The sequence below is a fragment of the Lipotes vexillifer genome, unplaced genomic scaffold (assembly GCF_000442215.2).
Source record: "Lipotes vexillifer unplaced genomic scaffold, Lipotes_vexillifer_v1.1 scaffold140, whole genome shotgun sequence".
In the NCBI taxonomy this organism is placed as follows: Eukaryota; Metazoa; Chordata; class Mammalia; order Artiodactyla; family Lipotidae; genus Lipotes; species Lipotes vexillifer.
The window spans coordinates 104,226-119,142 of NW_006774710.1; the positions used below are offsets into that span (position 1 = coordinate 104,226).

The window sequence follows — 14,917 nt, forward strand, 5'->3', positions numbered from 1 at the left end:
GGTGCGAGCTGTGGCTATCAGCGCAGACCCCAGAGAAGGGCATGGGATGCCAAGGCTGCTGCTGAAGGCACCAAGAAGCCTATGTGCAAGCACAGGTCAGTATCCACACCTCCCCTCCTGGGAGCCTGTGCAGCCTGCCACTGCCAGGGTCCCAGGACCCAGGGACAACTTCCCCAGAACACACGGCACACCTCAGGCTGTTGTAAAGTCATGCTGGCCTCTGCCGCCGCAGGCTCACCCCGCATTCCCATACCCCTCCCTCTCCCTGCCTGAAAGAGCCAGAGCCCCCGAATCAGCTGCTCCTTTAACCCAGTCTTGTCTGAGTGAAGAATAGACACCCTCAGGTGGCCTACATGCAGAGGTGGGGCCAAATCCTAAGCTGAACCCCAGGAGCTGTGTGAACAAAGAAGAGAAAGGGAAATCTCTCCCAGCAGCCTCAGGAGGAGCAAATTAAATCTCCACCAGCAATGTGATCTACCCTGCATCTGTGGAATACCTGAATAGATAATGAATCATCACAAATTGAGGTGGACTTTGGGAGCAAAGATATCTATATTTTTTTCCCTTTTTCTCTTTTTGCGAGTGTGTATATGTATGCTTATGTGTGTGATTTTGTCTGTATAGCTTTGCTTTTACCATTTGTCCTAGGGTTCTGTCTATCTGTTTTTCTTTTTTTTAGTATAGTTTTTAGCACTTGTTATCATTGGTGGATTTCTTTTTTTTTTGGTTTGGTTGCTCTCTTTTTATTTAAATATTTTAAAATAGTTATCTTTTTAAATTTTTACTTTAATAACTTTATTTTATTTCATTTTATTTTATATTATTTATTTTATTTCTTTCTTTATTTCTTTTTTTCTCGCTTTTATTCTGAGCTCTGTGGATAACATGCTCTTGGTGCACCGGCCAGTCATCAGGGCTGTGCCTCTGAGGTGGGAGAGCCAAGTTCAGGACATTGGTCCACCAGAGACCATCCAGATCCATGTAATATCAAGCAGCAAATATCTCCCAGAGCTCTCCACCTCAACATCAACACCCAACTCCACTCAACGACCAGCAAGCTACAGTGTTGGATACCCTATCCCAAACAACTAGCAAGACAGGAACACAACCACACTCATTAGCAGAGAGGCTGCCTAAAATTATAACAAGGTCACAAACACCCCAAAACACACCACCAGACATGGACCTACCCACCACAAAGACAAGATCTAGCCTCATCCACCAGAACACAGGCGCTAGTCCCTTTGACTAGGAAGACTACACAATCCACTGAACCAACCTTAGCCACTTAGGGCAGACACCAAAAACAGTGGGAACTATGAACCTGCAGCCTGTGAAAAGGAGACCCCAAACACAGTAAGTTAAGCAAAATGAGAAGACAGAGAAAAACACAGCAGATGATGGAGCAAGGCAAAAACAAACCAGACCAAACAAATGAAGAGGAAATGGGCAGTCTACCTTAAAAAGAATTCAGAATAATGATAGTTAGATGTTCCAAAATCTTAGAAATAGAATAGAGACAGTACAAGAAATGTTTAACAAGGACCTAGAAGAACTAAAGAGCACACAAACAATGATGAAAAATGTAATAAAAGAAAATAAAAGTTCTCTAGAAGGGATTAATAGTGGAATAACTGAGGTAGAAGAATGGATAAGTGACCTGGAAGATAAAATAGTGGAATTAAATACTGCAGAGCAGAATAAACAAAAAAGAATGAAAAGAATTGAGGACAGTCTCAGAGACCTCTGGGACAACATTAAACACACCAACATGAGAATTATAAGGGTCCTAGAAGAAGAGAAAAAGAAAGGGATTGAGAAAATATTTGAAGAGATTATAGTTGAAAACTTCCCTAATATGGGAAAGGAAATAGTCAATCAAGTCCAGGAAGCACAGAGTCCCATGCAGGATAAATCCAAGGAAAAAGACGCTAAGACATATTAATCAAACTATCAAAAACTAAATACAAAGAAAAAGTATTAAAAGCAGCAAGGGAAAAACAACAAATAAGATACAAGGGAATCCCCATAAGGTTATCATTTGATATTTCAGCAGAAACTCGGCAAGCCAGAAGGGAGTGGTAGGACATATTTAAAGTGATGAAATGGAAAAATGTGCAACCAAGACTACCAGCAAGGGTTTGGTTCAGATTTGAAGGAGAAATTAAAACCTTTTAAAACAAGCAAAAGCTAAGAGAATTCAGCACCACCAAACCAGCATTACAAAAAATGCTAAAGGAAGTTCTCTAGGCAGGAAAAACAAGAGAAGGAAAAGATCTACAATAATAATCCCAAAACAATTAAGAAAATCGGAATAGGAGCATACATCTTGATAATTACCTTAAATGTAAATGGATTAAATGCTCTAACCAAAAGACATAGACTGGCTGAATGGATACAAAAACAAGACCCGTATATATGCTGTGTACAAAATGACTCACTTCAGACATGGGGATGCATACAGACTCACAGTGAGGGGACAGAAAAAGATATTCTAAACAAATTGAAATCAAAGAAAGCTGAAGTAGCATGTCTCATATCAGAGAAAATAGACTTTAAAACAAAGAATATTACAAGACAGAAAGAAAGACACTACATAATGATCAAGGGATGAATCCAAGAAGATATAAGAAATGTAAATATTTATGTACCTAACATAAGAGCACCTCAATACATAATGCAAATGCAAACAGCCATAAAAGGGGAAATCGACAGTAACACAATCATAATAGGGGACTTTAACACCCCACTTTCAGCAATGGGCAGATCTTCCAAAATGAAAATAAATAAGGAAACAAGCTTTAAATGATAAATTAAACAAGATGGACTTCACTGATATTTATAGGATATTCCATCCAAAAACCACAGTATACACATTTTTCGCAAGTGCTCATGGAATATTCTCCAGGATAGATCATATCTTAGGTCACAAGTCAAGCCTTGGCAAATTTAAGAAAATTGAAATTCTATCAAGTATCTTTTCTGACCACAACACTATGAGACTAGATGTCAGTTACAGGAAAATCTAAAAAATACAAACACATGGAGGCTAAACAATACACTACTAAATAACCAAGAGATCACTGAAGAAATAGGAAATCCAAAAATACCTACAAACATGGCAATGAAAACATGGCGACCCAAAACTTATGGGATGCAGCAAATACAGTTATAAGAGGGAAGTTTCTAGCATTACAGTCCTACCTTAAGAAACAAGAAACATCTCAAATAAACAACATAACCTTACACCTAAAACAATCATAGAAAGAGGAAGAAAAATCTCTAAATTTAGCAGAAGGAAAGAAATCATAAAGATCAGAGCAGAAGTAAATGAAATAGCAACAAAGAAAACAATAGCAAAGATGAATAAAACTAAAAGCTGGTTCCTTGAGAAGATAAACAAAATTAATAAACCATTAGCCAGACTTATTAGCAAAAAAAGGGAGAAGACTCAAATCAATGGAATTAGAAATGAAAAAGGAGAAATAACAACTGACACTGCAGAAATACAAAACATCATGAGAGATTACAAGTAACTCTATGCCAATGAAATGGACATCCTGGAAGAAATGGACAAATTCTTAGAAAGGTATAACCCTCCAAGACAACCAGGAAGAAATAGAAAATATGAACAGAGCAAGCATAAGTAAGGAAATTGAAACTCTGATTAAAAATCTTCCAACAAACAAAAGCCCAGGACCAGATGGCTTCACAGGTGAATCCTATCAAACATTTAGAGAAGAGCTAACACCTATCCTTCTCAAACTCTTCCAAAATATAGCAGACGGAGGAACACTCCCAAACTCATTCTATGAGGCCACCATCACCTTGATACCAAAACCAGACAAAGATGTCACAAAGAAAGAAAACTACAGGCCAATATCATTGAGGAATATAGATGCACAAATCCTCAACAAAATACTAGTAAACAGAATCCAACAGCACTTTAAATGGATCATACACCATGATCAAGTGGGGTTTATCCCAGGAATGCAAGGACTATCAATATACGCCAATCAATCAATGTGATACACCATATTAACAAATTGAAGGAGAAAAATCATAAGATCATCTCAGTAGATGCAGAGAAAGCTTATGACAAAATTCAACAAGCATTTTTGATAAAAACTCTCCAGAAAGTAGGCTTAGACCGAACTTTCCTCAACATAATAAAGGCCATATATGTGACAAACCCACAGCCAACATCATCCTCTATGGTGAAAAACTGAAACCATTTCCACTAAGATCAGGAGCTACCAGGAAACTACTACAACTAATCAATGAATTTGGTAAAGTAGCAGGATACAAAATTAATGCACAGAAATCTCTTGCATTCCTATACACTAATGATGAAAAATCAGAAAGTGAAATTAAGAAAACAGTCCCATTTACCATTGCAAGAAGAAGAATAAATTATCTACGAATTCACCTACCTAAGGAGACAAAAGACCTGTATGCCGAAAACTTTAAGACACTGATGAAAGAAATTAAAGATAATACAAACAGATCGAGAGATATACCATGTTCTTGGATTTGAAGAATCAACATTGTGAAAATGACTCTACTACCCAAAGCAATCTAGAGATTCAATGAAATCCCTATCAAACTACCAATGGCAGTTTTCACAGAACAGGAACAAAAATTTTCACAATTTGTATGGAGACACAAAAGATCCCGAATCGTGAAAGCAATCTTGAGAAAGAGAAACAGAGCTGGAGGAATCAGGCTCTCTGACTGCACATTATACTACAAAGCTACAGCAATGAAGACAGTATGGTACTGGCAGAAAAGCAGAAATATTGATCAATAAAACAGGATAGAAAGCCCAGAGATAAACCCATGCACATATGGTCACCTAATCTTTGATAAAGGAGTCAAGAATATACAGCAGAGAAAAGACAACCTCTTCAATAAGTGGTGCTGGGAAAACTGGACAGGTACATGTAAAGTATGAAATTAGAACACTCCCTAACACCATACACAAAAATAAACTCAAAATGGATTAAATACCTAAATGTAAGAGCAGACACTATCAAACTCTTAGAGGAAAACATAGGGAGAACACTTTGACATAAATCAAAGCAAGATTCTTTTTGACTCACCTCTTAGAGAAATGGAAATAAAAACAAAATTAAACAAATGGGACCTAATGAAACTTAAAAGCTTTTGTACAGCAAAGGAAACCATAAAGAAGACCAAAAGACAACCCTCAGAATGGGAGGAAATATTTGCAAATGAAGCAACTGATAAAGGATTAATCTCCAAAATGTACAAGTAGCACAAGTAGCTCAATATCAAAAAAGCAAACAACCAAATCCAAAAATGGGCAGAAGACCTAAGTAGATGTTTATCCAAAGAAGATATAAAGATTGTGAACAAACACATGAGAGAATGCTCAACATCATTAATCATTCGAGAAATGCAAATGAAAAGTACAATGAGATATCATCTCTCGCTGTTCAGAATGGCCATCATTAAAAAAATCTACAAACAATAAAGGCTGGAGAGGGTGTGGAGAATAGGGAACTTCTTGCACTTTTGGTGGGAATGTAAGTTGATACAGCCACTATTGAGAACTGTATGGAGGTTCCTTGAAAAACTAAAAATAGAACTACCATAAGACCCAGCAATCCCACTGCTGGGCATATAACATTAGAAAACCATGATTTAAAAAGAGTCATGTACCACCATGTTCATTTCATCTCCATTTACAGTAGCCAGGACATGGAAGCAACCTAAGTGTCCTTCGACAGATGAATGGATAAAGAAGATGTGGCCCATATATACAATGGACTATTACTCAGCTATAAAAAGCAACGAAATTGTTATTTGGAGTGAGGTGGATGTACCTAGAGTCTGTCATACAGAGTGAAGTAAGTCAGAAAGAGAATAACAAATAACATATCCTAACAGACATATATATATATATATATATATATATATATATATACATATATATATATATATGGAATAATAAAGAAAAATTGTCATGAAGAACTTAGGGACAGGACAGGAATAAAGACTCAGACCTATGAGAGAATGGACTTGAGACCTCGGGGAGGGGGAATGGTAAGCTGAGTCAAAGAGAGTGGCATGGACTTGTATAAAATAGATAGCTAGTTTGAAGCAGCCGCATGGCACAGGGAGATCAGCTGTGTGCTTTGTGACCACCTAGAGGGATGCGATATGGAGGGTGGGAGACGCAAGAGGGAAGAGATGTGGGGATATATGTATATGTATAGCTGATTCATTTTGTTATAAAGCAGAAGCTAACACACCATTGTAATGTAACTATAGTCCAATAAAGATGTTAAACAAAAAATTCCCGATTTCTCAGAAAGAGGGGAATATGCACAGGGCCCTTGGCAGAGTTGTTGCCTTCCCTGGTGGTGGAGGTGAACAAGGAAAAGAGCTGCCATGGTGCTCCTCTAATCCTGCCCATCTCCTCTTGAAGGTAGTTGACTCAGTGGCCCACAGTAGCTTTCAGTTTGGCAGGACATGGGTGAGGTAAGGGGAAGTTCTCTGCAGAAGTTGGGCTACTCAGGGCAGACTGCAGGTAGACTGTCTTGCAGAAGAATCTGTTGCATAAGAAAACCACCAAGGAGGTACAATTGGAAAGGCACTGATAATGAATAAAGGAATGAGGATAGAGAAGAGGCAGGCACTGACAACGTAGGAGTACTGCATTGCTGTGAGGAAAGACAAGGGCAAACCAAAAGCAAAGTAGTAAGGCCAATTCTTTCTATGTTTGATAACTGTTGGTGAATTTCAATTCCTTTATTGAACTAACGATATTTGAAGCAGTATAGTGAGTAGAGAAGAGACATGTGCAGGAGACTAACCAGCTGACTAACAAGATGGATGGGGAAGAGACTCATAAACATCCCCTCAAGGAGAAAAAGAGCCTTCAGCAATAGGTTGAAGAGCATGTCAGCAATTATTTTGCTGAAACTAACAAATGGTGAGCCTTCCTCCTTGATACCTCGAATGCCAGATCAGCTATATCCTGAAACCAGATTGTGTTCACAACTTTGCTAAGCACAGACGGGGAGCACCCAAAGAGCACTGAAAATTGACATGAGGAAGAATTCTAGTCACAACAAAACATCCCAAGGAAGTGATGGTTCACCAAAATTTGGCCCACTGCTGACTGAAGCAGAGGAATAAACACTCAATAAAACAAGAGGAGACAACCAGAATACTCCACCATTCCAAGTGCAGCACTGAAAAATTCTACTAACAATATGTGTTTCACTGTCTTGCTTCCTCTCTATACTCTGGGCTCTCCTCTGAGCCAGGACACTACTTGCCCTTGTTCGATGCTGCTCCTCTCTCTTTTGTTGACTTTGACCATCTAGCTTTGAGATGGTACAAATTCCCCAGATGGAGTCTTTGATTCCCCTGGCAAGGTCCTGTATAAAAGTTTTGACATTGTCCACCATCTCTTCACTGCCCAAACTATCAACTACACAATGGAGAGAGAAATGCCCCCAAATCTTTCACCATGAAGGACCCGGCAGCTTCACCCTTCCATGCCTGGCCACCCACTACCACCTATCAGTGAATTTTTATTGAAGCTCCCACCTATTCAGTGAATTTTTATTGATTGCCCACTATGCACCAAAAATTACCCCAAGAACTGGCGATTGAGCAGTGAACAAAACAAGGTTGCAACCTTCTTGGAACTGAAGTTCTTAATTGACCCCAAACGGTTCGGTTACAAAACAGCAGAGTTGGGACTGAAATTGAACAATGCAGATATGGGAGAGGAACATTTGTGAATTAAGGACGATTGATGATGTCGGTGAACTAGGATCCCGAGACCCACCCACATACCACTTCTCTCCCCCATCCTCACCAGCTAGAGTGTAATCACAAAAGCAGAGAAATCAGAAGTATGTATGCAAGTACATAACATATTTGTAACACTGAGCCTGCCTCATTATGGTTGTGTTCAACTGCAAAGAAGCAAATAGTTTCTCAGGGAGAAGATGCAGCAGAGGGTTAAAGAAAAATGATCATTTTAACTTTAACATTTTCAGCTTTTAACTCTTTACATTATTGAGGGATAAAACAAATTTCAATCCCCATGCTTTGTAAACAAAAATAAACTAACTGGTTTTGCAGAGCAGCTTGAAAATCCTGTCCAGATACATTTTATTTATCTAAGTATATGGCTTTTTGTTTGTTCTTTTAAATTCCCTCAGGAGAAGATTCTGGCTAAATTACAATATTTATAATAAGCTGAGCCTCCTAAATGGCAACTTTATCCTCTTTCACCTTCCAGTTTGTCTAATCTTTACTTCTCCCCATAATTAAACTGAGCTCAATCCACTTCTCATGATATCCTAACTCTGTTCAGCCTTTTTATTTTTGGTTGCTCCTGATCTTCCTTATTTTCCATTTATTGTCATTTTAGTTGAGGGATTTATGCATTCTGGTATATAACATGGCTCAGAAATGGGGAAGTATTTTTATTCAATCAGTAGATATAATCCAATTTATATTAATCATTTTCATTAATTTTCATTAATTTTCCACTCACAGACTCCTACAGCCTTCAAATTGGAAAATAAAAGGAAATAAGACATGGTTCCTGAACCAAAGGGGCTTACAGTTCCTCTCAGGAAGGGGAATAAGATATGTCCATAAACAGCTATGTAAAATATACGGTGAGGTGTATGATAGATGCCATAAGAGAAATACAGATGAAGTCTTACTGAAGTTCAGAGGCTGGAGATAACACATTTGTTTGGGAAATCAGAAAAGGATTTATTGTGGTATTTAAGGAAATATTACAATGAACATCATTATTGGTACAATTTTACTGATGTGGAAACAAAAGCTTAAATAAGTGTGACTTGCTTAGGTCTTCTGACTAAAAGTGTCACTCTCTGTCTTTTCTGACAGTTATTCTGGGGGTAATTTTGACAAGTTTTGATAACCTATATTGGATTTGGGGTTAAAAGAAGAAAAGTCAAATATGACTTAAACTTTTCAGTTTGAGATACAGGGAACATGGTAGTCCAATTAAAAGGAGTAAGAAGTAGGGGAGAGGAGAAGCTGGTTTGGGAAAGGGGGAGACTGTGAGATCTGTTTGAACCAGTAGCATTTGAGACACATGGCAGCGAAGATGCCCAACAGGCAGTTAAAAAGTGACTTGAGGAAGGTCATATTTGTGATAAGGGTATAAGAGTTATTCCTCTTAAAGTTATCTTTGTAGCTGTGGGAATGAGTGAGATCACTGAGGGGTAATGGAAGGGGTTGAGATCAGAACCTAAAATGCCTACTCTAAAGGAACAGAAGGAAGGAACCACTTTCACAGGTAAAGGAGCGGTCAGAGAGGGATGTGAACACAGACTAACGGAAGCAAATAGAGAAAGGAGGTGGTCAACCATCTCAAATGGCCAAAGGGCCAAGGAGGATGAGGTTTGAAAATAGAGTTTGACCATTAAAGCAATGGTGATATTTGAGAGAGCAGTTGTGGTATACATAAGGAGGCAAAATCCAGATGCAAAGTTAATGGGTGACTGGATCAAGAAGTTGAGGAAATAAGTGAGGATTACTCTCCTAAAAAGGATATTGGTCAAAGGAGGAGAGGTGGGATAGTAGCACAGAATCTTAGAGATCTGAGAGATTTATAGACAGAGGGAAATAACTAGTAGTAAGGAAAATTTAAGATGCAGCAGAGAAAGGGAAGAAAGGGGACACAGTTCTGGAAGAGTCAAGAGTGGATAGGATTCCAGGTACAGACAGAGAAGTGACTTCCAGATAAAAGAGGAGTATGTTATTCCATAATGAGTGGAACGAGCAGAAACTGAAGAGATTTTTGAGCTGGGGAGGAAAATGGAGGAATCTCATTGGACAGATTATATTGGTTTTCTCAGTAAGTAGAAGGTGAATGAACGAACATGAGCATGGGGCTTTGAGGAAAAAAAAATATTTGTAACCATATTTATAGAGAACTTGGTGAATACAAGTATGACTATGAATGTCGGAGGACCTCTTAAAGTTGGATAACTTGAATTCGTACTGAGCCACATCAGCAAATCTTTTTAAAAAAATGTTCTCCAACAAGGTTTCATGGCCTGGAAACAGTAAAGTTGAGGCTGGAGAATATGTACTTTGTTAGATGTGAGAACTACTCCCAGAGGTTCTAAAAGTAACAATTAAATTATAAGATCAGCCATCTTTGAAAACACCTGTTAATTTTTAGGGTGGGTCTGGCACCAATTCCAATGTACAGGTAGAAAAATAAAATAAGCTACCAAATAGTGAAACTGTTTAGCAACTCATTTGTTAGAAATCTAAAACTTTTGATTAATTTTGCTGACCTGTTTTATGCAGAGTGATCTATTCATATTAATATTTGGTTTTACTTTCTTATAGATTTGGGGAAAATAACAGTTCCCTAAGTTTAGAAGTTTTTCTTTCAGTAGATCATCTAAAATAAGTCCAACACACAGTTTAGGGAGAATTAATACTCTTAGCACCTAAGTCCTTTTTCTTCTTAAAAAATAATAATGGTTCAGCATTTAGAGTGAATTTTAGTTCATAGAGAAGAAAATTTCATGCTTTTGTTAAATTTTTTTCCCCCTATTAGAAGATGCTTATATCCTTATATAAAAGTTCATATCGTCCTTTCTCATCCAATCATCTGTTCATTCACTATGGGGTATTCAAGATGGATTAAGTCCCTGTCCTCAACAAGCTTACTTTTGTGTATTTTTAAACTCGATATCCTAGAAAAGTTCTAACAAGATTCTCATAAATTATTTTCAAACCAGTATTGATTTTAAATATTATATTACTGTATTATTTGAAACCAATGCCTTTTATACATTAACATGACAGATTAAAGGTACTTTAACATACATATTTTGCTTGGCATAAAGTACCCTACATTACTATCCTTATGATAAAGGAACTGAGCCTCAGAGAAGGTAAATGACTTACCTAACTTTCCACAGCATGTAGGTGATAGAGGCAGAACTGAATATAGGTTTTATTAAACCAGAAATTTTTTCTATTATACCTATTTCCACTAATTTTAGTAGTCAAATCCAATAGATTCATAGTACTTCAAATCCAATCTACTTTGTAATTCTCACCTGTTGACCTCCCTGAAGCATTTATACCTTCACTCGCCTTCCTATTGCTTCTTAAAAACTTCTCTTCTCTTGACTGTATGACATTTTTCTCTTATGATTCTTATATGTATGAAGATTTGTAGTTCTGTCTTTGATCTTCATTTGCCTTTTCAGCAATTGCATGGTTTTAACTAGAACTTCTAAGCATATGATTCTGAAATCTAGAACAATAGCCATGAAATCCCCACTTAGTTCCAGACATGTGTTTTCAACTCTGTGCTGTGAAAGAGTTCTTTTGCTAGTTATTTGCAATAAGTTAATACATGTTTAAGGGATTACTATGCGCTATATACTTTGCTAAGTGTTATGAAGAATAAAAACATGAATCTGACCTAGATTCTTACCAGGAGCACAGAAAACTCCATGTGTCTCCACTTTTACTGTTTTAGTTTTTGAGCCCATTTACCATATAGTAGATTCCTCAGGTTCAAGACCTCGGAGTCTTCTTTGAAAAGTGCTGTCCTTGATTTAGGATAATTTTCTAACTGGTCTCCTCACCTGTATTCTTTCCATTCCCAATTAATCTTCCTGAAGTAGACCTATGTTCAAATCACAGCCCCATTTAAAAGTATTCAAAGGCATCTCACTGCTTGCAGAACCAAGCTCCATTTGCCAAGTATGACCTCTACATATAACTTTACACTTTTCCAACCTTGGTGTCTTGACTTTGTTTCCTTCACTTCAAATACCATTTTCTTTCACCTCCTTATATTTAAAGCCCACCTTTACCTTCTCTTAAAAGCTACCTGATACAAGTAACCTACCCAAGCACTGCCAATGTAACTCGGTTTTTCTTCTGAATTCCATCCCATAAGTTATTTCTCTGTACTTTTTATTGGTCCTTGCCTCTTTCTCCCTTGTATTATAGGTATTTGTGTTCATATATCATCTAGACTAGGGATTAGCAAACTTTTCCTGTAAAGGGCAATATAGTAAATATTTTAGGCTTTGTTGGCCACATGGGGTCTTGGTCTTCTTTCTTTTTACTTATAGTCCTTTAGAAATATAGGGTCTTGGTCTTCCTTCTTTTTACTTACAATTCTTTAAAAATATAACTACCATTCTTAGCTTGAGAACATTACAAGTATAGGCTGCTGGCTACAGTTTGAACACTGATCAATATTCAATGCTCCTAGTAATAATATAACTTTACTTCTTGCCTTATAATACTTAGCAAAGTATATTGTGCATAGTAAGCTCTTAAACATATGTTACATGAATGTAAACATGTGTTACATGTATTACGAAAGTGGCTTTTTTTTACAAAAACAAACACAAAATAGTTTCTAGGGGAATTTTAAAATATATATCCATCTTTAGATTTGGTAATTCATCAGCTAGTCAAAATGAATCACTTTTATGTTTGTTTTACCAAAATATCCCAGGAACATTAAGTTAAAGCACCCTTTATCCAAACTTGAATACAAGAAGTGTATACTTTGGGTTCAAGAGTGTTTTGCCTTCTCAACAACCAGTGTTTTAGTCCAGTTCTAACAGTTTTTACAATAGCAAACTACAAAAATGCTATCATATTTTGTTGGTTTTGAAATGGTCCTAAGCACATTAACTGGTAATAGGTTTAGTCAATCCCCTTCTCTACTGTTCCCTTGCATTACAAAAATAAATGAATGCAATTTTTGGTTTGTAACAAAATAACCCTCACTCTCCCTATACAAGTGAAAAGTCATATGAAAACCAAAAGAAAGGAGGGGAGTATAGTACACAGTACATTTATTTTGGACTCCTGGTCTGATTCTTATTAGCCCTTCCTGCTTTCTTTCAGATCTTGGATATGTCACCACCCATTATTACATTGGTGACAACTTCTAAGCACTTGGATAATTCTACATCAATTTAGTTGATTATATGGAGATACAGTGGCTCTTAAAGCCTCTACTCTGTTCTCAGTATTCAAAACATACTTTGTACTGAGAGCCTTAGCTTTGATTGTAATCACAAGTAGGAATTGTACACTTCAAGGGAACCCAAATTGAGTTCCAAGAAAAAAAATCTTTAATACAGTTCTACCTACTATATGGCTCAGTGGTGCTGAATTATGTTTATTTTGCATTTCTCTAATAACACTTTGGCATAGAAAGTAACTTGCCAGTGAACCCAGTTTAGATGAGGTTGACCTCATGCCTGTCTACCTCAGAGGAAACTTATCTTGCCTTAGGAACAGAAAAAAAATCTTTCCCACTCTTCCAATTTCCCCAAAACACTGTTAGGCTTAGTAAAATGTAGTGGGAGATACAGTTTGCTCTGTTTGAGAAAATGGACTATTTTTATTACTAAATCTTTATATCTCTCAGAACCTTTTTGGGATGTCATTCCACTTTCCCCTTAAAGTCTGCCACTACCTCAGATTTTATTGGAGAATGCATATTTGCTTAAGTTCAGATTCCTCTGAAAAGGTAACTTTCAAAGCAAAACAGTCTTTACTGTCTTTATAGGAACCATTCCTAAGAGGAGGCCATTTCTTTCCAGGAAATAATGTTATTTATGAAAAAACCATAAGAAAAGTGGAGAAGCTAAATATGGATCAGGTAAGTGAAATTTGTTTTAAGACTTATTTTATGTGTATACTTTTGAATTATGAATATTTTAATAGAGCTAAAATGGCCTTCAATTGTCAAGTGCCAGGCAAGCTCACTATGTCATAATGATACCTCATTATATCTACAGCCCTTTGTATCATCCTTAACGCTTTCATTTCCATTTCCTCATTTGAAGTATTGTCCCCATTTTACTGAAAGGGAAACTAAAATAAAGATATGTCCAGTCACGGAGAAAATTAAGAATCTGAACTTAATATAGATATCTCAATGCTTTGTATGTTTCTTTTAAACGAGGCTCACAAAAATCATAAAACATTGCAATTTTATCTTAATTCATTTAATATGAAGTGAATTTTTAAATGAACACTATCTATGAACACATCTGTAAAATACTGTATACTGTAAAAGGTCTAGAAAGCTAAAGCTTGAAGTCAGTTTTTGAAATTCCATTAAGCTAAATTGAGAGACCAAGTACAGAGTACAAAACTGCAGCAGGGTGATGGTAGTTCCATGGCATCTAGAGCTCCTCTCTCCCCCTGCCCTTCCGTCCTTCAAGCAGAGTTGTTACTGTAACCAGAAGAGGTTTCACATTGATCTCCTCAGTGGGTACAAGCATTCGCAGCCCAGACAAATCCTGGGATTTATCTCTTGAACTAGGACAGTGTATTAGCTTCTTAGGGCTGTGGTAACAAAGTATCACTATCTGGGTGGCTTGAAACAACAGAAATTTATTGTCTCACAGTTCTGGAGGCCAGGACTATGAAACTGCCATGTTTAAAGGGCGATGCCCCCTCTAGAGCCTCTATAGAAGGAACTCTTCCCTGCCTATCTCCTAGTTTCTGGTGGCCTCAAGTGTTCCTCAGGTTGTAGGTGTGTAATTTTAATTCTCTATTGTCACATAGCACCCTCCCTCTGTTTCTTCACATGGTCTTCCCTCTGTGCACGTTTGTCTCTGTGTCAAATTTCCTCTTTTTATGAGGACACCAGTCATGTTTGATTAGGACCCATCCTATTGACCTCATTTTAACTTGATTACCTCTGTAAAGACCCTGTTTCCAAATAAGTTCACATTCCAAAGTACTGGGAGTTAGGACTTCAGTGAATCTTTTTTTGGGGCGGCACAATTCAACCCAAAACAGGCAGTTAAATATTATCAAATGAATTTTGATCACAAAATCATTTTTCTCATATACAACTGAAACATTAAAA

General features: G+C 37.2%; 1 protein-coding gene and 1 pseudogene across 1 annotated transcript in view; one reads left to right on the top strand and one right to left on the bottom strand.

The window, feature by feature from the left end:
• LOC103080088 (protein POF1B) overlaps nucleotides 1–14,917 on the top strand; it is a 98,622-nt gene that overhangs the window by 24,741 nt on the left and 58,964 nt on the right. The window contains 1 exon segment of the mRNA XM_082930853.1: nucleotides 13,604–13,696. Within this exon segment, the coding sequence (XP_082786979.1) occupies nucleotides 13,604–13,696 (93 nt within the window).
• LOC103079550 (etoposide-induced protein 2.4 homolog pseudogene) lies at nucleotides 6,464–7,490 on the bottom strand (annotated as a pseudogene).